Source organism: Equus caballus, chromosome 5 (assembly GCF_041296265.1).
Source record: "Equus caballus isolate H_3958 breed thoroughbred chromosome 5, TB-T2T, whole genome shotgun sequence".
Taxonomy (NCBI): Eukaryota; Metazoa; Chordata; class Mammalia; order Perissodactyla; family Equidae; genus Equus; species Equus caballus.
In genome coordinates, this window is record NC_091688.1 from 46,165,408 (window position 1) to 46,191,777 (window position 26,370).

Here is a 26,370-nt window from a genome sequence, read left to right on the forward strand (position 1 = left end):
CATGAAATGGGGGCCATTTCGTTTGTAGTCTTTATCTAGAACAGATATTTCTCTGGAAATACAAGTTCTCCTGTTGCTTCTTCTTCCAGTTCTGTGAAAGTTACTGTCATTCTTTTCTCTACCTTCAGTTTGAGCTCTTGAAGTTGGGATTAAGAGAATAGCAGAAACTCCTCAGGAATTCAATCCCTTGGAGCGCTCTGATGAGCCCAGGTTAAGAAGGGGATAAAGGAGGGGGGAATTTGGCTTCTCAACTTTGGAGCTGTCAGCTGGAAGGTGAGCCCAGTCACATTCACAACGACAATGATTACTTGTGGTATCTGAGCTGGAGCAGTCCACTAGGGCCATATAATGGCCCCTGGGGTGACCTGCACTTGTGTGGGTTCAGTAAAATAAGAATGGTACCTGAATTCCAGGGAATTGAGCTGAGTAACCAGACATCAGGGGATGTGCCAGGTGTATTTGTGAGAGGTTGGAGGGGGTTGCAGGGAACTGTTTAGGTGGTGTGGGCACCTTTGTGGTAACCTACTGATAAAGGTACCATCCAGTGAAGACAAGCACATAAAAACTACGCAATGAAACTATTTAAAAGATCAAGCCATGAATATCAATCAGAGAGTCTTAGAACCCCACACTTAGATTGTGCCTAAGGTACCTAGTTCAGCAAGTTCTCCTTTCAGGGATTCCTTCTAAGACATTCCTCACAAGGAAACATTTGCTCTGTTTTTGAACACTTCCAAGGACAGACAGCCCTTTCCAAAATGAGGCATGCTACTTTTGTCATTGGACAGTTCCAGTTGGTAGAAATCGCTCTCTTCATTAAGTCCACTTAGGCCTTCATGTCACTTTCACCCATTGGTGTTCAATCTGCCCTCTCAATCCATATACAAAGTTTAATTTCAATTCCACATGTCAGCCATTCCAATATTTGGTGATATTGTATTAATATATAGTCTTTTCTTCTCAGGTAACTTTTTTTCATAAAATATTCCTTCTTTATCCTCTGAAAACTCTAGTATGTCTCTTAGGAAAAAAGTTGGCATTTTTGGGGATCAGAATTAGCCCCCCCCCCCAAAATGTGCCTCTTTGGCTTGATTATTTTTAAGAACAAAAGACTCTGAAAGAAACATTGACCTCCCCCACAATTGTCTAAAATAACTTAAAATAGAAGGGCCTGTTCCAGGAAGGAACTAATACCATAAGATAACTGTAATGTAACGTAAAATGTGTCTCTCAGGTCACAATGTCTATAGTTGGCCCATTTGCTTTTCCATTTCTATGTGAATTGCTTTTTTTCCCTTTTGAAGCCCCAAACCACTACTCCCAACATCCTCCTTTGTCTAGCTGAAGATGATATTTACGGTGGCAGCTTTGGCCATTCTGGTGAGTTGTCCAGTTTTCCTCGGTTTCTCCCATGTATACATTTTATAAAGCTTTGTTTGATTTTTCTCCTGTTACTCTGTCTCATGTCATTTTAATTCTTACGCCAGCCAGAAGGACCTAGAGAGGGTAGAGGATTTGTCTTCCTCCCCACAGCATCCAGAAGTTCTCTTAAAACCAAGTTATGGCATGACCAATGCAGGTCACATAGGACTAATTTTTATCCTTGGCTCAGCTCTCTGGGCAATTCCTCTGACCTGCTAATTTGTTAATGTGGCTTAACTTGCTCTTGGTGAACCCATTCGGGTTATCAGTTCCCATCTTGTCTATGTGCTCACATAACATCTAATACCAACCCATTCTTATTAGCAAAAGATCAAAATAAAATGTATTCTTCTATAGGTATGAAAATATGTTATTTTAATCATTTTGAAAATTTGACAGTTGCTGTTTTCCAGGCTTGAGGCAACTCTGTGATCTGCACGAATTTGAGAAGCAGATTCTGTCATTCTCTTGGATGGAGTTCACCTGGATCTGGCAAATCGTCTTCACTTAAAACATTCAGATTTTATCCTACTATCTTTTCGCACATGATAGTTTTTCTTTTCTTTCCAAGCATGTAATGGGGGTCAAGGATTACCACTGCCCCACTCTCAATACCTCTAATCTTCCACCAGTGGTGGCCTTTCTAGTCTAGTCTTCGGTAGCTAATAGAGAAAACTCATTTTTCCTTTAACCTTTTCTACGAATTTCAGGTCATTCTGGGTTTTATTCTTTCTTGCACAAATTTTACTCTTTATAGGCGTTCAATAAATATATGTAAACAATAATTTTTAAATAGTAATTTATTAAATTGATCCACTTAATTAAAGGTAATGTCTGATGCCTCCAAGTTTATACCCAAGAATACTGTTGAATAGGGCTGGAAAAGTTCTGGAGAACATTCCTCTTGACTCTCCAGGCATCATGTCACAAGATGTTCTGACCAGAGCCAGAAGAGTGACTCTGAGTGTATGAATGAGGAGTTGCAAGGGAGACATCCGGAGCTGACTGCACAGTGCCTAGGGAGGGAAAGAAAAAGCTGCAATGAAGTCTGGAGGGACTTAGGGAACTCTCTTCACTGATTGCTCCAAATAGAAACTGACATTCCCTCTCTTCCTTATTCACACTCAGCTGGAAGTAGGAAAGGCATGGAGAAAGACACCCAGCTGGTATCCAGTTATAGCCAGTGACTCTCTGGCTATCTGTAAAAATGGGGCGAGGGACTTATACAGGAAATGTGGATTTTCCAGAGCTATTTACTCCAGAGCTTAGAGCGATTTACTCTTAGAGTCTAGGGATGTGTAGGTGGAACCTCTTAAGAAACAGCCTTATCTAGATTGAGAATAACCATTATAATTTTGGGCCATCTGGGTTTGGGAAATTTTGTATTCTCCACTCTCTTCTTTTTGCTTCTGCAACTGGGTATTGCTGTGAAAAGGAGGGATATGGCAGTGATCAAGTTTGGGTTTTGCCCTCTGTGAGACTGAAATTCAAGTTTGCTTCCCTGAAGGCCCTTCTCTTGTTGTAGAGCTTAGGTATGGTCTCTCATTCTCACAGAAGCCAGAGGTGGATACTGTCACAGGAAATAAAAACAACCTAGACAAGTCACACCTTTGGGTAACAGATGCTTTCAAAGATATACTTTCCTGCATCCACCAAAGTTTCAGCCCCAGCCAAGCAGAAAACCTGGGGGTCTCCTGCACTGGGACCACAGTATGATGTAGCTGAGTCACACCACGATGGGCCACACACTCATGTGCAATGGCTGCAGTTGTGGAACAAGGTCCTTCCCACTAATTGGCTGCTGCTGTGATGTTGTGGGGCCCTGGTTGCCATTCTTCTGAGCTTGACAAGGGTGAAGGGATGTGGAAGTGCTGGTCTCCAAGTCAGAGCATCCAGGTGAAAAGTGTGGGAATACGGGCCATTCACATAGAGGACATGGCAGGTGGTATCCAGGGCATGTAGTAGTGGCATGCAGGCAGGATGTGGTCCTCTCTCTGCTGAAATGGGCACCATGGAAGTCCTGGTTCTATCACTTGCCAGTCAGGCCACAAGCCCAGGGGCAGCACCAGGTAGTATAGAGAGTTACAAGAATAGGCATCATGTCAGACAGCCCTGAGAATGAGACCTAGCCCTGCCTGGAGCAAGTCACTCAGTGTCTTCATTTATAAAGTGGGAAAATTAGTGCCTGCCCTGCTTCCCCATCTGGGATGATTGTGAGGAAGCGTGGAGTAGTTAACATCAATGTGCTTTATAACTGTGAAACTATGTGCCTTTTTGAGACTGTCCAGATGTGGACAGAACCATGAGGTTTTGGCCTTTCCTACTTTTTCCTTGGTCAGCATTGCTGAGCACGTGTTCTAGCCTCTCCCGCAGGCGGTCATTGATGCAGACAGACTCCTCCAGGCGCTGGCGCAGGTTGTGGATCTCAACAAGATTCTTCTCCAGCAGGTCGGCCCCTGTTGCATTCCACCAAGACATGAGAGAGGTGGGAGATGGGGAAGGCTGATCACTCATAGGCAGGTGTGGGGCCTGCCCAGGGCCTCTCTGCTAGATCCCTGCCCACCTCTATACTTCTGTCAACTTCCTCCTCTTACCTGGGCACCCAGGAAGCACCAGGCAACTTTAAGAGCTCCTGGGCTTTCAATCACAAGACTGCCTTCAACAAGGAAACCCCACAGGGCTTCCTCTCAGATAGAGGCCAAGTACATCTGGCAGAGATGGACACTGGGCTGAAGAGCAACAGTGAGAAACTGCTAAAGGCCTCTAGGTAGGACTGGAGTAACAGTGAGAAAGTTTGTCTGTCTCCTTTGGTAGCAATCCAAAGTCCCTCCTTCTCTACCTCACGCCTCTCCTACCTGACGATCTATGGCTGAACAACCTTTAACATCCATCCACTAACAGAAAGGCTAAGGTAAATGCATATGAAATTAGATCAGGCTGTGAATAATGAGTGAAACTGAATGTTTTCCTTTAACTACTTTTGGTGAAGAGTGACAAGGAAGAGCCTGGGGAGGTGTCAGGATCTGAAGGAGGAATAGGAGAGAAGAGAACATCTCCAAGGAAAAAAAAGATGTGCAAAAGGAAGTTGAAAGGGACCAAGAATAGGCTTCATCCACCAGGACACCCTGCTAGGTTTTTCTCTGAGAATTTCAAATGTCTTATTGTTACACTATCTGGGCCCTAGAAACTGAGCTGCTTCAAGCCATTCCTCTACATGACTGCATCCCTAGCCACTGGGTGCCAGGATGCCTGGCTCCGCACCCAATAGCAAAGTTTGAGAGGCAGGATTGGCTTAGAGTTGTATACAAATGGTGTGTGTGTGTGTGTGTGTGTGTATGTGTGTGTGTGTGTAGGAATAGTCTCCTATCTTGAAATAGCTCTTGACCTAAGGAAGACCTTCCCATGAAGTCTGAGCTTGGAATTCTACAACAGTCTAAATCTACGCATAAGAATGTTGTAGCACAGAGAAAAGGGAGCACATGAATGTGAGGCAACTTACGCTCCCTGTAGGGTGCTTCTAAATGTCCCTGACTTCCTTTATTCTCCTTCCCAGAGTGAGTCCCTAGGTAGGGGGATGGGAGAGACACTTAGAAAGGACCAGCACTGAGCTGGAATCTCCTTCTCTGGCTGATATATGAGATACTGCCCCTTCATCTCCTCACCCACTTCTGTGAGCCAGGATCTAACAGAGGAATGAAAAATCCTCTGGCCGGGAAAAGAATGTGCCATTCCTGTCAGTGGGCTCTATTTCACCAACTGCTCCGTTGTGTTTTACCAGAGGGCTTGGAGTTGGGCCAGTACAAAGAAGAGAAGGAGGATAGGTTCCCTGATGCATTCATTTTCTGAGGCCTCATCTCGTCCCATGAGCTGCTGCTACCATGGTGCCCACAGTCTGGTGTCCTGCTCGGCTGTGTGGTGCCACTCAGAGGAGGATAGAAGGGCTGGGCACATCTGGCTTCTGAATGGTTGCTGGGCAATGAAGCTGAATCAGCAGGAGTGGCTGGGCTGACATCTGTCCAGAAAGGAACGTGAATGAGAAACAATTGAGGAAGTCAGAAATGAAGTGTTTTAAAGATAATTATACTGGGCTGAATAGTGTCCTCCTGTGGAGCTTCAGAACGTGACCTTATTTGAAAATAGGGTCTCTGCAGATGTAATTAGTTAAGATGAGATGATATTGGACTAAGGTAGGCCTAAATCCAATATGATTGATGCCCTTATAAGAAGAGGAGAGGAGACACAGAGATAAAGAAACACACAGGGGAGAAGACCATGTGACAACAGAGGCAGAGACTGGAGTGATGCATCTACAAGCCAAGGAATGCTCCTAGCAACCCCAAGAAGCTAGGAAGAGGCAAGGGAAAGAGACCATGGCCCTGCTGACACCTTGCTTTCAGACGTCTAGCTGCCAGAACTGTGGGAGAATAAATTTCTGTTGTTTTAAAACACACAGTTTGTGATAATTTGTTATAGAAGCCTTAGAAAACTAATAATGTAATCCATGGGATGAAGACTAAGGCAGATGTCAGCAACTCTAAACCTATTGTTGAATATCATTTAGATTAAAACTCATTTCCCCAGTACTATAAATTTCTCCCCAAGCTTACTGGCATTTCCTGGCCTGTGACATTAAGAAGTTGTGGTTAAATGTAGTATCTGAGGGTCACAGTGTACACACAGGAAAAGCACAGGGCCCCTCATCCTAGCTCCCTCTATCATTCCCAATGCTGTAATGATCCCAGGGAGGTACTTCACAAATGTCTCCTCCAATAGCAGGACTCATTGCCAATCTTGGAAGTCACGAGAGTAAGGAACTGAAGCACTTTGCTGGTATGTGAACAGGTGATCTACTCATCTGTTAATTATCACTATTATCGACAGCCTTGGAACCCCTTATGGCCTTGGTTGAAAGGAAGCTGATTTTTTGGGGTGGGAATAAAGGAGGTTTAAAAGGGGAAGGGAATCTCATTTTGATTGAGTTCGTACTTTAAATCAGGTGTTGTGCTAAAGCCTGAACGGTCTATGCCCTTGCTAGTAACATAGCAGCTAATGCTTCAAGAGATTGTTCTACATTGGGGTTGTTGGAAGAGGAAGCGAAAATGGCCTCCACTTCTGGCCAACGTGCAGAGAACCTAGACAGGGTGGCTCACTTCTGGTGGCTCCTGCTCCTGCCTGAGCTCACTCTGCATGCCTACTGAGGCTGAGGGAGTCTCTGAGGAGGGAAAACATGATTTGGATCAAACACAGAATGTCTCACAAGACTGTAAAAGTAATAAATATGTATAGCTCAGATTGTCTGGCTCCAGTACAAAGAATGACTTGGGAATTTCTGCATGGGGAATTACAGAACCAAAAAATTACGTGCTATCTTATAGCTCAATGATGCTCTGAGAACACGGCTGTGTCTTTTGCTGTCTCCCTTTGAGAGAAAAACCCCGCCGGGTGGCAGGGCCATAATTCAAAGAAAAGTTTAAGAGTCTGCTCTGTTTCAGGGATTATTATCAAGGGCCACAGAGTAGACAAGTTTCTCCCCTGAGCAGATAAAAGTAAGGTCCTTGTTTCCCTTCAAGCAAGCCAAGTTCCTCTGGGGAATTGTACACTTAGGGGGCCGACCCCATGGCCAAGTGATTAAGTTTGCGTGCTCTGTTTTGGCGGCCCAGGGTTTCGCTGGTTCAGATCCTGGGCGTGGACATGGCACTGCTCATCAGGCCATGCTGAGGCGGCATCCCACATGCCACAACTAGAAGGACCCACAACTAAAATATACAACTATATACTGGGGGGATTTGGGCAGAAAAAGCAGAAAAAAAAAAAGGATTGGCAACAGTTGTTAGCTCAGGTGCCAATCTTTAAAAAGAAAAAAGGAATTGTACGCTTAAATCACTACCCAGTAGGTCTCTCCTTTCCCAGTTTACATAATATCAGATGCAATTAGCATCACTGTGAAATAAAAAGACAAATTATATTAAGCCTTTAGTATAACAGCTGACAAAGTAGGAACTCAGTCAAAATGTGATTCCCATCCCCTTTCAAGCCTCCTTTATCCACGTCCCAGAAAATCAGCTTAGTCTCAACCAAAGCCATAGGAGGTTCCAAGTTTGTCAGTAACAGTGATCATCATTTTCATGTCCCAGTCTCCCCCTACACAACACAGGAAACATGCCCTACACCGCACATGGAAGCAACAGAGAACAGCCTCCTGTGAGGGGAATGTAGCCCCACAGTGAAGCTGCCACACCAGCCACACTATTTGTTAACTGCCCTAGAAACTTTGGCCTATAAAGCAAAGAAGGAGCAGTGATAAGTCATTGCCCCCTGAGAGGATAATGATTTCAGATGGGAAAAAGAAGGGCTCAGCCGCCTTCAGAAAAAACAGAGGTGGCCAAAAATAAGGCTGATTCTTTCTGGGAGTGTCACTGCAGAAGCCACATCTCAAGTGTGGCCATTCCTACAAGTGAAGGCAGGAAGTACAGGTGAGGAGAAGGTGTCTTTGCCCTTCTCCTGCTGTCTCTCAGGGCAGCGCTGAGGTGGAACCAAGTGCCTCTGGGCAACTGAGAGCAAGGATGTACATAAAACTCCCACTGGCCCCTTGGAAGAGGTCATGGATGTATCAAGGGCAGCTCATCCATTTATAAATACTTAGGTGGAAATGCAGCGTGTGTAGGGTCTTGTCTTATTTGCAGAGGCTACTCCTTTGTGCTGGGTGTAGAGGCAGAAAGAGTGGAATGGGGAAAACACTGGTTCCAGAAGCCTAGCAAGAGAGGTATGCAAAGGGGTGACTCCCCTGCTTGGTCCCTGACTGCTCAGGCTGCAGTGTGGTGGACACTCTAAGCTTTAGAGTCAGGCAGGCTGGCAGTGAATGTTACCCTAAGCTGGGCTGTCTTCAGTAAGTTCCCTGACTTTGCTGAGCCTCGGTGTCCTCGGGTAAAATCGGGACACCACCACCTATTTGAGACGATTGCTGTGTTGATTAAATGAAGCAACATATGTATAGTAGCCAATAATGTGAGCATAACATGTACTCAATAAGAGTGAATTTCCTGTTGTTCCTTGGCTACTATAATCCTGGAGGAAACATTATGCTGCTTTGCTCCAATGGCTCATTCATTGCCTAAAATAGTCAATTCAGAAAAAAAAATTCAGCTATAGCCAGAGACTAAGGATAGTTTCTTGGTGTTGTCCACACCAGGATTTGACTCATACAGTTACCTAGAAATTCAAATGCTTTTCTCAGGAGGGAAATTAAAGAGAAAGCCGAGCAAGAGAAAATGAGAGTTTCATTTCAAACTTACTCTCCTCCTACTATCTCCATCAAGGCTACCCAAGGGCCCTTCTTGGGGAATTCTGGGGACGGGCATGCTGGTGATGGATTCAGCCTGAACTGAGACATGTCCCAATTACTGATGGTTTAGAGGATATTACAGCCAAATTATTAGAATGATGGATGGGATCTATAAATCCCCAAATGATAAATAATATTTAGTGGTGAATAGGAAATTGGAACCGTGGCTGTTTACCCCAAAGATTACAAGATCAGAGGCCCAATGTTAGTGAAGCTCATGTCCATGGTCTGAAAGATGACAGGGTTGTGTTGCAGTGATAAGCGGGCATTTGCTCCCTCCCCTTCCTAACTCATGACTTCCTCCTCTCAAGTCCAACACCATGGTCTGGTGGCTGATGGTGTGTGGGACTAGGAATGGAGAAAAGCTACCTGACAGACACCTTTGGGACCTGTGCTTGGCACAGAGTCCTAGACCTGTGCTTAACCAAGTACATCACAGTGGATCTGCAGGATCCAGCTGCAAAGATGCCTCCTCTTGATCTAGACAGAAGAGCAAGCACCTAGAAACTAGAGGCTATCTGGGTACTCACTGGCCACATCCACCTCAGGGCGCACTTCCTGCTTAGCAAGCAGAGCGGAGGTGCTGCTGCTGGAGCCATGGACGGCCGTCTCAGCGAGGCTGCTGGAGCGGATCTGGGACCGAGTCTGATGCTGGGCATCCTGCTTGGTCTCTTGGACTTTCGTCACTTTACCCATCTTATGCATCTCTCTTAAGATACTGGTGGGGTAAGAAAGACAGAAGGAAAAATAAAGGTCACCTAAATGCCACAGCTGTATTGATCCAGGAGCTCACAAGAGAGGCCTCAGAAGTCAAGGAGAGCATTCCTTCAGAGAAGAAGCCAAACAATTCATTTCTGTTAGTGGGTACAGAGTCGGGGGCAAGGGAGAACAACAGTTGTCCAGTGCCTTGGCCACAAACATCCTGAGGAACAAACAAGACCCATTGGGCCCTTTAAATAACGCTCACGGCTCCTTCATAAGATACCCAGAGGCCCATAAGAGTTCAACATGCTCTCTGAACATAATCTATTAAATAGTATTTGCAGTGGCCCATTTAAAACTTCTTCCTGAGGCAATGTAGGCTCCCAGGTGTCTTGTAGTTTCTGGACCTCCTTCCCTAAGTATAGTCATACAGTATAAATATTTTATTTTTGCAAGGAAAATTTGTAGCTATTTAACATCTGCCAGCACCTCTTGGGTCATCCTTGAGGAAACCAGATACAATCTCACTCTGATCATTAAAGATCTAGAGGAAATCAAAGTGATCTCTGAGGGCACAGGAGACTCCTAAAGCCAGATATTTAGGTTAGAGCAGCTCTGTATTACTAAACTCACAAGTTAATATAAGAATGGGAACCAAAAGAATAACAAATTAAAAAAAAATAGGAAACAAGACCACTTTTTCACTAAGGATATATAATGGTTTGATGGTACAATCATTTTTTTTTTTATGGGGTGTGAGAACTCCTGTTCCTTTGATCTTCTGGCCCTTGCTTCTGGATCCTTCACCAGATTATATTTTTCTGAAAAGTTGAGGTTACCTGAGGGTCCGCAGCGTCTGTCCTGATTGATTCTTCTTACTTATACAGTCATCTGAAAACGAAATTCAAAAAAGGGCTAGTCATGGGGCCAGTCCAGTGGCACAGCAGTTGAGTTTGGGTGCCCACTTCAGCAGCCAGGTTCGCCGGTTGGATCCCGGGCCTGGAAATGCGCAATGCTTATCAAGCCATGTGGTGGCAGGTGTCCCACTTACAAAGTAGAGGAAGACGGGCATGAATGTTAGCTCAGGACCAGTCTTCCTCAGCAAAAAGAGGAGGATTGGCAGCAGATATTGGCTCAGGGTTAATTTTGCTCCAAAAAAAAAAAAAAAAAAAAAGGACCAGTCAAAATTTAAGCAGGTCTCATTTCCCAAATTACAAGCAAACATTGAGTTCTCTCTGGGATCAGAGACATGAACACTTGATGCTCAAGTCCAGGATACTCTGAATTTTCTCAAGAGACCTTGGGTTGAGTCTTTAGAGAACTTGCCTGGCAGGCTTTCCTGAGCCACCATGAAGATCATCCCTACTTGCTCTGCCCTGAGTTGGAGTAAAAAAGCTAAAAATGTCTTTTTCCGCAGATCATGGGACACTTCTCCAGCTGCCCTCTGGACCACTCTAGCCACAGTCTCCAAGTCTCTCCACGAGGCTGGTCCCCAGTCCTACATCTGTGTGTCCCATCACAACTTTTATGCAGAACCTACTCTTGTCTCTGTAGATGTGACAGACATCCCTGTCCCACCTTTTCATCTTCCATCAGGAGCCTGCACAGTGGCCTTAAGCTTGCTCTTACTGTGTCCCCTGAGGTGCTCTAGGAATGTTCTCTGTAAAAGGCTCCTGAAATAACTAATGTTCCCACCATTAGGTACTAGTAAGGATAGTGCCTAAACCCTGCTTAAATCAGCATGATTCTTTTATCCTTTTTCTTTTTTTCTGAGGAAGATTTGCCCTGAGCTAACATCTGTTGGCAATATTCCTCTTTTTGCTTGAGGAAGATTCACTCTGAGCTAACATCTGTGCCAATCTTCCTCTATTTTGTATGTGGGTCACCACCAGAGCATGGCAGATGAGTGGTGTAGGTCAGCACCCAAGAACGCAACCTGCGAACCAGAGCTGCCAAAGCGGAGTGTGCCAAACTTAACGACAGGTCACGGAGCCAGTCACCACTTTTCTCATTTTTTTGAAGTGCACTGATTAATATTACTTATCTGATCGTTAGAACAATCATGCAACCTTCAGGGGTTGGTTTTATTTGACCTACATTTTTAAGTGAGGAAACAGAAATCAAAAGAAATGTGAACCTGTCCAGAGCTAGTAATGAACACATACAGGCTAGAGTAAAAGTCTTCAGATTCCTAGTTTAGAGCTCTTTTCACAACAACCAGCTGCCCCTGTTCCACTTCTCTTTCTGCCAATTAGTTTCAGATAAATGCTGTCGCCCCCAGCGATGCTTCCTACCCAAGCAGCCATATTCCATGAGAGATGGAGGAGCTGATGATCATCACGCATCCCCAACCCTGTGTGCTTCTCCTTGTTGCTCCTCATCTTCCAGTCCTGTCTCTGCCATGGCCCCAAGATGGTGATTACAAAGAAGGACACCAGATTGAAAAGTCACTTATGACTAGCTGTGGGCTTGTGTGAGCCTAGGTTCTTGGGAGGGACTGAAGGTCTTCCTGAGCCCTGGGGCCAGCTTACCCACGCTGAATTTGCTGGCGAGGCTCTCTGCCAGCTGGCTTCCCTTGGCCAGCTGCTCACGGAAGTGCTGCTCCATGTAGTGGTCAATTTTATTGCTGCTGAGGAGCTCCTCAAAGGTCTTCACTGTGTTCTTGACATGCTGGATGAGACCGGAAGAGACAGCTCTCCCAATCTTCATCTGCTCCCGCAGATGGGTCAACTCTCGAGCCTGATCCTGGATCAAGGAATAATATCTCCTAAAGTGGGGAAGAAACAGTAAGGGTGGAAAGGCGGGACTGGTAGCTATAGTGCTTCAGCAGAAGGTACTTTGAGGATTTCACCAAAGAGCCCCCACACTGTGTTCTAGCATGTGTTTAATGACCTGAATGTGGTAAAGGGAATGAAGGAGGAAAAAGCCTTCCTCTGTGTGGAAGATCGCTTCGAAGACTGTCTTTCCCCCTAACCCATAATTCTGAAAACAGAACCAGGCTTTCTTCTCTAGTGCTGCTTTAAAATCTGCTCATGGTCCCTCTCTTAAGCTTATAATCCATTTCAATACAGTAAACAAAACCAGCTGTTAATTGGAAAGTTGAAAGAGAAATCATCATGTGAGAGAAGAGACCACTTGTTCTAGGCAACAGGATTTTTCTCTCACAAGGATGGACCTATCCATCTCTTTTCTATAGATAGCCAAGGCTCACTTGGCAAATCATCTTCAAGCTCCTTTAATTTAACCACTGTATACTATCACTTCTGTATCCTCTAGTGTAACTAATCAGCACAGTGTTTGCCTATAGGGGCTCAAAAGAATGATCTGAAAAATCTGAACTAATTTAGAATCCCATGATATCCTAGCCAACATAACTACCATTTGTTATAGAGAACAGTGGAAGAGAAGGTTTTAGTTCATCTTGTAGGAAGAAGGAGAGAGGCAAAGCAGTTAGGCCTATGTAGCAGGAATCAGCTGGCCTGGATTTTAGCCCCAGTGCACTCTACCCACCCATTGCAAACTTGAGAAGTCACTTTATTACTTTGTGCCTCAGTTTCTTCATCTACCAAATAAAAGTAAAATACGTACTTTCCCTTTTTAGAAATGTGGTCATGATTGAAATTTATTTTAAATGTTGGGATGAGTATAGCAAAGCCTGTAAAGCTTTTAATTTATCAGAAAGAAGACAGATTATCATTCGTTACTTTGATAATGGTGAACTTATAAGACCAACTCGACATCCTCTGTGTTTCTGCAAGTGTACCTGAGCAATGGCTCCTGCTTCCACCAGTTTCTCTTGGAGACCATGGCAGTGTTGTCGGTATTGTGCCAGCAGGGGGCACAGGTGTCAGTTGTTTTCTGAAAAGCTGAAATTTGCCTGAGACCCAGAGTCATCTGTCTGGAACAGGTAATCCAGGCGTAGGAAGGAGCCAGAATGGGGATGCGGGCAGGCCATCTCTCAGGTAGCATAAAATCCCTTATGAACATTTTAAACCACCTTGTGCTTTATTCACATTTCTGTCCAACATTTCTCATGTCATTAGACAGCTACTGGTAACTTGACTAAGAGCTCTTTCAGAGCTGGGAATGTTTTATTCTTCTTATGTACACAGCCAAACACAGAGGAGGCTCTCAGTAAACATTTCTTCAATAATGGAAAAGAGAAGGGCTTACAAACCTCCACTCATCTCTCACTGTGTTCCTCTCCTGTGTCCTGTCCTCTGTCTTCTCAGGGATCCTATGCATTTTCTTTTTTTTCTTTTGAGGAAGATTAGCCCTGAGCTAACATCTGCTGCCAATCCTCCTCTTTTTGTTGAGGAAGACTGGTCCTGAGCTAACATCCATGCCCATCTTCCTCTGCTTTATATGTGGGATGCCTACCGCAGCATGGCTTGACAAGTGGTGCCATGTCCACACCCAGGATCTGAACCGGCGAACCCCGGGCTGCTGGGGCAGAACGTGGGAACTTAACCGCTGCACCACTGGGCTGCCCCCTATGCATTCTCCATTGACACAGAAAACCCTTTCCCCTAAGAAGGCCCCTGGATTCACTTGTGGGGAGCTCCATGAAATGGGAATGTCCCCAGAAATTGATCTCAATGAGTGACTCCTTCTTAAGAAGAAATGGCCTTGCCCTACACTCTTTTCATCTGGGCTTCCAAAACACCCAGAAGTTAGACCATTCTGTTGCAGCTGTCTATTCATATACTTTCCTTCTCCACCAGTTTGAGTTCGTCCACGGAAAAGATCAGATCATATTGAGTCCAGGGGCCTAACATACTATCTAGAAAATGATACATTCAATAAATATTTATATTAAGTATAAAAGCCTTTCTCAAATGTAATATAAGTACAGAAAAGTGTTATTATTACTGTTGCTTCAGATGCATCAGGATTTAAGCACACTGCAATATCCTAGAAATTCTACTTTGATTCAATATTTAGATGATTTACTTCACTGTCCTCATCTAGAGAGAACGCAAAGTTTGATTCAAAATATCCATTAGGCCTCTCAAGATAAACTTCAGTTTTCACAAGAAAAAGTACATTACCTATGTCACAGTTTACCTGCAAAAAGAATCTTTCTGTCCCCAGAAACAATTAGTACCACCCCAAATTACCCCAACCTACAACTAAGACACAACTTAGAGGCTTCCTCAGACTTGCATGATATTGCTGACCCTGGGTCCCTAATTTTTTCTTATCAGCTTCTCCACCCTATGAACTGACTAAAGATAAGACTCAAGAACCTCCTCTTTGGGAAACTAAATATATGGAAGACTTTACCAAAATTAAACGGGCTTTACAAAATCCTCCTGCATTAGGACTCCCTGACTATACTAAACCTTTTACATTATTTGTTCAGGAATGTAATACTCAGGTTTTGGGAGTGTAATCAAGCCTATTATAGCTTTCAATTGGATCCAGTCACCAGGGCATACCTAAACTGTTTAAAGGTAGTAGCTGCAGCCACTAAAATTGTAATATCCTCCTTGAAACTTGTTCAGGGAAAAGAATTAAATTTACAGGTTCCTCATGCTATGGAAAATTTGCTGAACACTGAGCATATACACTATTTCTCAGCTAGTAGGCTAACCTCTTATAAGACTACTCCTGTCTCCTAATCTGAGCATTCTTCACCTCAACTCTTTAAACCCTGCTACCCTCCCCACCCTTACCTGACGAAAGAGAGATTCATAACTGTGTTGAATTGGTCTTCCAAAATCTAACTCCTAGATTAGATTTACAAGAAACCCTCCCAGCCAATTCAGTTTAGTACTCTATGTTGATGACTCCTATGCCAAAAATTCTGAAGGAAGATATCAAGCCGGAGATGCTGTCACTACTCAACGTGAATTATTAGAAAGAGGAGTCATTCTTCAATTTAATTCAGCCTAACCTGCAGTGTTTTCCCTCATTTGAACCTGTGAATTGGCAAAAGAAAAAACTACAAATATTTACACCAATAGCAGGTATGGCTTCAGAGTCGTCCACGACTTTGGCATGCTCTGGAAACAGAAATTTTCAACATCAAGTGGTACACCTATAAAAATGGACCTCAGGTTGCTGACTTCCTCTCTGCACCATTATTACCCTCCCAAATTGCTACCATAAAAACTGAGGCTCATATCCACCGATCAGACAGACCCTGTATAGAAAGGAAATGTGATGACTTACTTTCCTGCTAAGGTTACTACTCAAGAAATTCCTAACGTACAAAACTTTGTAATTTAAATGAACTCCATAAAAAAGCCAAGGGATGGATACCAAACCTTTTTGTAAAGCCCCATTTTCCTGAATTCCCAAACCTACAGTTCACCATAGATCCAAATCAGATTACTTAATGCAGTTTGTGCAACAGACAAAAAGATGTATCTGATGCTGAAAAACAAAAGTGGGACCAAGAAGGATGCAAATTTAACATAAAAAGAGGACTTTGGGAGGGCCCAAACAGCTACCTGGTGCTTCCTGATTCCCTCAAATTATCACTTTTGTAAGCACTTCATGTCACTACCCAGCGTGGAATTGACAAAATAACTCCAATTATGAAAAAAATATTAGTGAGGTGATTGTTCTAAATTAGCACAACAGGCTTATGATCAATGTTTAACCTGTCAATCACATAACCTGGGTAAAGTAACTCGAGGGGCTGCTCACCCACCAACACCAGAACATTTTCAGATGAACATTTACAATTTGACTTTTTCAACTGTCTCCTTCTATGGGCTATCAATATGTACTGGTAATGATACATCTATTTTCTAGACGGGTAGAAGCTTCACCATGTTGAAAAGCTGATGCCACCACTGTAGCAAAGACATTATTAGAAAATGTTTGTCCATTGTGGAGAATCACAAATGAAATTTCAAGTGATAGAAGGACTCACTTTACTGGACAGGTTATAAAACAACTAAACAAGGTTATTCAAACATTATGGCACTATCATTGTCCCTATCATCCTTAGTCCTCATACCAATGGTATTCTAAAATTAAAATTGGCAGAATTAATGGAAACCACAGGAATACTCTGGCCTAAAGTATTAGGCCTGATGACAATAAGGTCAATATCTTCTGGGAAACATAAATTAACACCTTATGAAACCATCACTGGGCAACTCATACCCTTGACGATACAATCCCATGTACATCCTGCCTTTGTAAATTCTAATATGACCCAATACTGTAAAGCACTAATGTAATATTCAAAAGCTTATATTCAGTTGGTCAAGGAGACTTTCAGAGACTGTACACCCGAAGGAAACTTTGTACCCCATTCACTGGCACCTGGAGCGGGTGTTCTAGAAGAGACATCAACAAAAAACAGCACTTGAGCCTTGATGGAAAGGGCTCAATTATGTCCTTTTAATTTCTCACACAGCAGTTAAATTATAGGATACTGAACCTTGGGTCCATGTCTGTCAATAAAGAGAGACCCCTCTATCTTCCAGGAAAGACATTTTAAGGAAAAAAACTACAGACCAATATCATAAACACAGAAGCAAAAATCTTCAGCAAAATATCAGCAAGTTGAATCCAACAATGTACAAAAAGAATTATGCAAAACACCAAGCGAGATACATTTCAGGTATGCAAACCTAGTGTCAACATTTAAAAATCAATTGATATAATTCATTGTATCAACAGGCTAATGAAGACAAATCACGTAATCATATCAATGGATGCAGAAAAAGCATTTGACAAACTTCAACACTCATTCATGATTAAAAGAAACAACTTTTGGCAAACTAGGGAGAGAGGGAAACTTTCTCTACTTGATAAAGAATATCTTCAAAAAACACACAGGTAACATCATACTTAATGGTAAGAAACTAGAAGCTTTTTGACTCAGATCAGAGACTAGGTAAGGATCTCCCCTCTCACTACTCCTTTTCAATGTCATATTGGAAGTCCTGACTAATGCAATAAGGCAAGAAAAGAAAATAAAAGGTTTACAGATGGGAAAGGAAGAAATAAAACTGTCTTTGCAAATGACAAATTGTCTATGTAGAAAGTCTGAAAGGATAGACAAAAGAACTCTTGGAACTAATAAGTGATTATAGCAAGGTTGCAGAATACAAGGTTAACACACAAAAGTCAGCTGCTTTACTATATACCAGCAATGAACAAGTGGAATTTGAAATTGAAGACAGTACCATTTACATTAGCATCCCCCAAAATGACATATTTAGGTATAAATCTAACAAAATATGTACAAGAGCTATATGAGGAAAACTACTAAACTCTGATGAAGAAAATCAAAGAACTAAATAAATGGGGCGATATTCCATGTTCACGAACAGGAAGACTCAATATTGTCAAGATATCAGTTCTTTCCAACTTCATCCAAAGATTCAAAGCAATCTCAATCAAAATCCCAGCAAGTTATTTTGTGGATATCGACAAACTGATTCTAAGGTTTACATGGAAAGGCAAAAGAACCAGAATAGTCAACACAATATTGAAGGAGAAGGACAAAATCAGAGGACTTACACTACTGACTTCAAGACTTACTATAAAACTATAGTAATCAACAAAGTGTGGTATTGATGAAAGAATAGATAAATCAATGGAACAGAATAAAAAGCCCAGAAACAGACCCATAAAAATACAGTCAACTGATCTTTGACAAAGGAGTAAAGGCAATACAATGGAGAAAAAGTAGTCTTTTTAACAAATGGTGCTGGACAACTGGGTATCCACATAAAAAAATGAATCTAGACACAGACCTTACACCCTTCTCAAAAATTAACTCAAAATAGATTGTAGACCTAAATGTAAAATACAAAATTATAATAAAACTCCTAGAAGATAACACAGCAGAAAATCTAGATGATCTTGAGTTTGGTGATGACTCTAGATACAATACCAAAGGCATGACCCGTAAAATAAATAATTCATAATCTGGACTTGATTAAAATTAAAAACCTTTGCTCTGCAAAGGACACAGTCAAGAGAATAAGACATATCACAGACATGGAGAAAATATTTGCAAAAAAATATCTGATAGATAAAGGACTGTTATCCAAAATATACAAGGAACTCTCAAAACTCAACAACAAGAAAATGAACAACCCAATTAAATAATGGGTAAAAGACCTGAACAGCCACCAAAGAAGATATACAGATGGAAAATAAGCATATGAAAAGATGCTCAACATCATATGTCATTATGGAATTGCAAATTAAAACAATAATGAGATATCACTACACATCTATTAGAATGGTAAAAATCCAGAACACTGACAACACCAAATAGTGGCGAGGATATAAAGCAAAAGATACCCTCATTCATTGCTGATGGGAATGCAAAATGCCACAACCACTTTGGAAGACAGTTTTGCAGTTTCTTACAAAACTAAACATACTCTTACCAGATGACCCAGCAATCGCACTCCTTATTGTTTATCCAAATGAGTTGAAAACATATGTCCACATAAAAATCTGCACACAATGTTTTTAGCAGCTTTACTCATATTGTCAAAACTTGGAAGCAAACAAGATGTCCTTCAGCAGGTGAATGAATATATAAACTGTGGTACATCCAGAAAACAGAATATTATTCAATGCTAAAAAGAAATGAGCAATCAAGCTATGAAAAGACATGGAAGAACCTTAAATGCATATTTCTAAGTGAAAGCAGCCAATCTGAAAAAGCTATGTAGTGTATGATTGCAACTATATGTCATCCTGGAAAAAGCAAAACCATGGAGACAGTAAAAAGATAGTGGTTGCCAGGGATTCGAAGGGAGGAAAGAACGAAGAGGCAGAGCACAGAGTATTTTTAGGGCAGTGAATAGTCGTTTTATATGACACTATAATGGTGGATACATGCCATTTTACTGTTGTCAAAACCTATAGAATATACAACATCAAGAATGAACCCTAATGTAACTATGGACTTTGAGTGATAATGATGTGTCAATGTAAGTTCTTCGACTGCAGCAAATGTACCACTCTGGTGTAGGATGCTGATAGTGGGAGAGGAGGCTATGCGCGTGCAGGGACAGGGAGTATATGGGAATTCTTTGTAGTTTCCACTCAATTTTTCTCTGAACTTAAAACTGCTCTAAAAATAAAGTCTATTTTTAGAAAAGGATGATCACAAGAATATAAATTTTTTTAAAATGTATTTGATAAAGTGGCTATAGGCTTTGTGAATTGAGAGCCCAGGATTTTAATATTATTTTTTGCCAAAGGCTACTGTGCAAATTTGATCAAGCGACTACATCTCTGGGCCTGAGTGCTCTCAGTTCTGAAATGAGGAAATTAACTAACTCTAAGGTTAATTTAGCTCTAACATTATTCTCTGGGTCAGTGAAATTTAAGCGGTACATATTGACACTGACCCAGTGGAGCATGAAGCAGAGTTTTAATTACCTCCAAAGCTGTGCCCTAATCACTAAGCAAGTTAGTGATTATTTAGTATTTTGTAACTGGTGCACACAGGTAAATGTATAGTGGATTAACCCCATGTTATTTAAGTGCCTTCGAAAGTGATGGGTAAACAGCCGTTAAGGACAGACTGACAAATCTATCCAAAGGCCATTACTTGTCAATTTGGTAAGCTTATTTTAAAAATTGAACTTATCAGAATTGCCATTTCAGAAACCAAGGACATGAGCTTCAGTAGAGAATGGAGTGGAGATGGAAGAGCCTCTGTATAAATCCACCTCCTCAGGCACTGGGATGAGTCAGCATTCACTAGAGAAAAATCTGAGGTAACAGGAGATTCCTATGTGCTCCCATCAGTGCAGAAGAGACACTACTCACACAACTGGAAGCTTTCCGTGAAATCTCAAGCACCCATGATGAGATCATTTATTGAGTGCATACATGCATTATTAATTAGAATAAAGCCAAATTACTCTGAAAATATAAAGCAATTAATAACAAAAATGCTGTAGACCTTTCTCTAAAGAATTTCCAGGAAAGTCTTAAGAGAAAGCCCTACAATTAAGGTACAGAGCCTCATATGCGGACCCTGAAAGCTGCTAGGATAGCAATGACTTAATTCTGACAGTGGAAGGCTCTGAACAAAGAGTCTCTTACCCACTATGGGACACACAGGAGAATCCTGCTTTCTCAGGCTGAGTCTTCTGCTCATTCACTCCTCTCTCAGTAGGTCCCTTCTTGTCTAAGGGCTGATTCATCCCAGTCTTCATTTGAAGCATTTTCTCGTGAAGAATGTTCTTACTTCTTTCTTTAAAAGGAAAGATGGAAAAGAAATGTGTCACGGTCTCGGCAATAGCCAGGCTTTTCTCCACAGCTACCTAGAGGAATCAAAACAAAATTATGGTTTAAAGAAGTTGGATTAGCAAAGAGGATCCCACAGGAGCATAAAAATCACAAAAGCAGGACCTACAAGAAAGTAAAGAATGAAGTCTACAATGTGCTACCCTGAAGAGTTCCTCTGCAGCCATGAGGACCCTGGTGACCCACTGCATTGGAGAAAAGGTGCAGCAACTAGAGGGAGATGCTGCTGTGAGGAGGAAGAAGAGGATTCAGAGGTGTTTTAGAAGAAAAAAACAAGCAAACAACGAAGTGAACAAATTAAAACAAATGGGCTTTAAACTGGGTTAAGGGATAAGTATTTTTGATTCTTACAGTTGAGATAAAGTTCTGTGGGAGTGTCCCCTCAAAAATCCGAAAGCCTTTTTATCACCCACAAGTTTTGAGAGTCATGAAGGCAGAAACAAAGCTTGAGATGCCAGAGCTCAAATCCCAAGTCACTGGGACCTCAACAATAGTGCCATGGGAAGGACTCAGGGTGCCAGGTCTCAAGTTGTAATCATAGAGTTAGAATATGGAGGTAGCTACAGAACCCAAGGAAGCCCTGCTTTCTGATGACCTGCCATACTTAACACAGGGCTCCCTGTTTCTCCATGGGCGCCTCTATCAGAGACCGCCTCTCTCGCCAGCCAGTTTTAATACTGGTGTACCCTTTTGTTGATACTACCAACCAATCAATTTCTAAAGAAAAATCTAAGCAACCTTGCTTTTGCCCAGAATACTTCAAAACAATAATATTTTCTGAACACCTTTTAGTTTCTTGAGGATAGTTTCAATAAAAACAATTCTTGTGGCTTTTCCTAAATGAATTTTCTAAAGATTCTAGTGATTCTTATTCTTTTTGAGAACTCTCCAGATTTGACTCTCTATATCCTTTCAAGCATAGTGACCAAAAACCGGAGTATATTTTTCTAAGTATGACTATAAATTTGGCATAATGATGTCCTCCTTTTTCATCCCATAATAAGTAATATACCCCAATTCAATGTTGGATTTCTTTCCCTTGCAGTAGGAAAACATGTAGAGGTTACATTTAACAAAAAGTCAATTTTAACCTTCCAAAGTCCCACCCTCACCCAACTTTGCTCCTTGTAGCAAAAAATAATGTGTTTTTGCTTAGCTTTTTAAAAAATCTCTATAAACATTATACTCTGCCAATATCTGCTGTGAATTTCATTCTGGCTCTACAAGTTACTTTCCACATTGTCAAAGTCTTTAAAACATTTTGTTTATCTCCTTGATTATGAATAACAGATACTTAATGTGATGCTGATTTATAAATCTAATAGATTTGTTTATTCTTTCACTCAGTTCTTGATAGAGTTGCCTGGGCTGCCAAAAAGCCACTGAAAATGGCCCTTGACACAGCCCAGTAAAATCTAGGCCATGGAATGGAGGGGACAGATGGAAAGTGCAAACAATAGTTTTAAGAGACACATCAGCTGAGACTGTGAAGAGAGTCCCAAGCACGACAGAAGTGGGAGGGATCACCTGACCTTGTTTCCCACTTCCTAAGCCTCCATTTCAGTGGTGTGCTGGTAAGTGTTTAACAACAAGTGTTCTCTGGAATAAATCCTGATTTGTAGCATTTGTCTATCTGCATGGAGTAAATAATCTTACCATGGCCCATTTTAAGCTACCAATGAGATATCACCGACTACAGAGTTAGGAAAAGATGCTAAGTAACACACTATGATAAAGTATTTCCACCATAAAAATACAATAGACATACCACCTCACATCCATTAGGATGGCTACTATGAAAAAAAATAACAATACAAAATAGCAAGAGTTGCCAAGGATATGGAGAAATTAGAACTCTTGTGCACTGTTGATGGGAATATAAAATATTGCAGCTGCTATGGAAAACTATATGGCTGATCCCCCCCGAATAAAAACAGAATTACCATATGATCTATTAATTCTACTTCTGGGTATATACCCCAAAGAATTGAAATCAGGGACTCAGAGATATTTGTACACCCATGTTCACACCAGCATTATTTGTTATAGCCAAAAGAAGGAAGCAACCCAAATGTCCATTAACAGAGGAATGGCTAAACAAAATGTGGTATATATATACAATAGAATATAATTCAGCCTTTAAAAAGGAAGGAGATTCTAACGCATTACATTATGGATAAACTTTGAAGACATTATGTTAAGTGAAATAAGCCAGTTACAACAAGGCAAATGCTGCATGATTCCACTTATATGAGGTACCTAGAGTAGTCAAATTCACAGGGACAGAAATGAGAATGGTGGTTACCAGGTGCTGGTAGGGGGAGGAATGGGGAGTTATTGTTTAATAAGTACAGAGTTTCAGTTTTGCAAGATGAAAAGAGTTTTGCGGATGGTTGGTAGTGATGGTAGCATAATAATGTGAACATAATTAATGCCACTGAACTTATAAATGGTTAAGATGGTAAATTTTATGTTATGTATATTTAACCGCAATTTAAAAAAATACAATAGACATAACTTCAAGAGCACAGATAGTAGTAAAATGTTATAATTAGGAAGTGATGAGTTTTGAATATGTATTACCTTATTTTTTATATAATTTATTTAATTGTAAGTTAATATACTTTAATTTTTAATAATGGCTGATTCATGTAAATTTAAAAACCAGCTTTGAGAGCTGGTACCAGCTGGCTCTAGCATACCACTGATTGATTCCCACGTGGGGTTTATGAGCCTAAAACTTGGGTGGGATGCCCTGGTTATCTGTTTGTACGGCTCTGCTGTCAGGCTTGGATGGGCTGGCAGTGTCACTTGTTGGTCTGTCCACAGCCATCTCCACACATCCAAGGATTTGTAAGATGAAGAAAGGTAGTCTGGAAAAACCAGTTTTGCAAGGCGTCATTGCTGCCTAATCCTCCCCCCGACTTCTTGTAGACTTCATCACAATATTATCACACATCTTGTGTGATGCTGGTTGGACTGTAAACTACCACAACTGCTTTGGAAAACTTTTTGGGAGTTCTTCATAAAGTTAAACATACACCTCTCCTATGACCCAGCAATCTTACTCTATTTATTTCCCAAGAGAAATGAATGTGTATGTCCAAAAAAATTTCTAAAAAATGATTATAGCAGTGTTATTCATACTAGGCAAAAACTGGAAACAATCAAATGTCTATCAACAGGGGAATTGATAAGCTTTTATATACTATGAATTACTACTCAGCATACAAAAGACCAAATGACATATACTCACAACAACATGGATAAATTCTCCAAACAGTATGCTCAGCAAAAGATGCCTCTGCAAAAGGATGTTTTTGAATATCCAAAACATAGCTATTCTAATGTTACTGTGTGTTACTCATGTATGATTCCAGTTATATGAAGTTCCAGACCAGGCAGAACAAGCAAAACTAAGTCATAGCCAAAGAAATCAGAAGAGTGGTTGTTTCTTTGAGGTAGTTTAACTGGAAATTTACATGACGGAAACTTCCTGAGTTGATGTTCTATAGAACTTGGTCTGGCTGATGGTTATAAAGATGCATACATTTCTCAAGATTTGTCAAACTGTATACTTTATATATGTGCATTGTGCTGTATGTAAATTATATCATAATAACATACTGTTAGCATAAAAACAAAATTATACTTTTTAAATTGCTGAAAGTACACAAAAAATTGTTTAGCTTTTGGTTTCATTCTGATACACATGTTTACTTTTATGTATTCTGTACAATCTAAACAAAAGACTCATATAAATTAGAACTTTCATACTTCCTAAACAATGCTAGGACATATTAATTCCATTTACCCTCCTCCTGCCCTTTGAGTTATTGTCATTCATTCTATTTCAAAGTATGTTTGTGTCACACAGACATCATTACTATTGTTTTGGACAGTAATATTTATTTGGTTTCCTCACATATTTAATATCCATTGCTCTTCATTCCTTTCTTCATTTCTATGTTTCTCTTGGGATCACTTAACTTCTGCCTGAAGAACTACCTTCTACATTTCCTTTAGTGAAAGTATACTGCTTATCTGGAAAGGCCTTTATTTCACCTTCACTTTGAAAGATATTTCATCAGGGATTAAATTGTAGATTGAAAATTATAGTATTTTAGCTCTTTAATAATGAATATAAGGTGAATTGTCTTCTTCTGGCTGTTTCTATGACTTTTCTGTTTGCCTTTGATTTTCAGCAGTGTTATAATCACATGTTTAGATGTGATTCTCTAGTTTTTATCCTGTTTAGAGTTGATAGAATTTCTTGTATATTTGGCTTGATCGCCCATCAGTTATTTTTTAATTGGCCATTACATTTTACAAAATTGCTTTCAATCCAATTTACATCTCCCACAATGTGATACTTCAAATACGTGTACATTAGTCCTTTATAACATGACCTATACTATCTTTTTACTCTCCTCTCTGAAGTTCCTTTCCTTCTAGGTCTCTATACTTCAACTAGATATTTTATACTTATTCATTTTTCAATTACTAATTCCCCCTCAACTGGGCCCAAACTGCTATTAAAACCATACATTGCTTTTTAAAATTAGTTATATATTTCAGTTCCAGAATTTCCATTTGATTTTTTAATAGATTTCTAGTCCCTGGTGTAAGTTTCCATCTTGTCATCTGTGTCCTTGAACACCTAAAACATCTATATTTTAGTGTTACTATCTGATAACTCCAACAGCTCAATCATGTTGTCACTCAGTTTCTATTGTTTGCTTTGTCTCTCTTGCTCTTGTTTCTTTGCATGCCTGGAAAATGAGATTGAATGATGGACCTGATGTTTGAAAAACTATGGAGATTTTAGATAATGTCACTGTCGACGAAAATAATCCATAATCAATCCATAAATGAAAATTTGGGAGAGTTTATCTGAGCTAAAATCTGAGGACCATGGCCCGGGGCCTTTCTTCCTGAAGGAAGAAAGGACACCAAAGAAGTGAGGTATACAGAGTGGTTATATACCCCCATACAGGATGTTTCACATATGATTGAAATGTCCCTCCCACAATAGTCACAAGATTGCCCTGTCAGCACAACACTTGATGGACACAGCAGGTAGTGGGTCTGCTATCTTGGCGGGTGTAGTAGGAGGCAAGTCTATTGTCTCGAGCTGGGTGGTCACAGGTGAGCGCAGCAATCAGTTCCTAGCCTAAGGAAAGATGCTTAATCCCTAAGGGAATGCCAACGTTGGAAGGGGGAGGGAAGTTGCACCTTTATCTCAAGGACCTTTGTTCTTGCCATGGGGAATATCTAAAGCAGATATACAATGCATGCTCAATGGCGGCGATCAGGCCCTTTTGGAAAGACAAGGTCAGGCCAAATTAGGTTTACACAAAACGGCTTCCTCATATACTCCAATATATCCTATTACTTGCCATTTTTATTTGTCAGTCACCTTTTGGGGGAGATTCTAGAGGGGTAAATCACCTCAATCCATTCATGACTAAACTGATTTGCAGTTTGTTTGCACTCATGGGAAGTCTCCGTCTATATCTGGTTTGCGCACATTCCTAGGCTGTAGATCTATAGGGCTACCATCTGAGAAGCACCTTCTCTTCAGAGGGTCCTGAACTTCAATTCATATCTCTCTCCTTTGCACCATGGTACTGATGAGGATTTTAGGCTGG

General features: G+C 41.1%; 1 protein-coding gene across 6 annotated transcripts in view; it reads right to left on the minus strand.

The window, feature by feature from the left end:
* Positions 1–2,115: 2,115 nt before the first annotated feature.
* Positions 2,116–26,370, minus strand: part of LOC100630206 (myomegalin) — a 48,551-nt gene continuing 24,296 nt past the window's right edge. The window contains exons 2-8 of one of the 6 annotated variants that reach the window (XM_005610199.4): positions 20,516–20,666; positions 11,998–12,233; positions 10,306–10,357; positions 9,295–9,482; positions 5,198–5,434; positions 3,747–3,878; positions 2,204–2,438 (exon numbers count right to left, since the gene is read on the minus strand). In XM_005610199.4, the coding sequence (XP_005610256.1) occupies positions 2,347–2,438; positions 3,747–3,878; positions 5,198–5,434; positions 9,295–9,482; positions 10,306–10,357; positions 11,998–12,233; positions 20,516–20,637 (1,059 nt within the window). In that variant the 5' untranslated portion in view covers positions 20,638–20,666 and the 3' untranslated portion in view covers positions 2,204–2,346. Of the gene's footprint in view, positions 2,439–3,746; positions 3,879–5,197; positions 5,435–9,294; positions 9,483–10,305; positions 10,358–11,997; positions 12,234–20,515; positions 20,737–26,370 lie in introns of all 6 variants that reach the window. The other 5 variants (XM_005610200.4, XM_023641291.2, XM_023641293.2 and 2 more) reach the window with 5 other exon arrangements.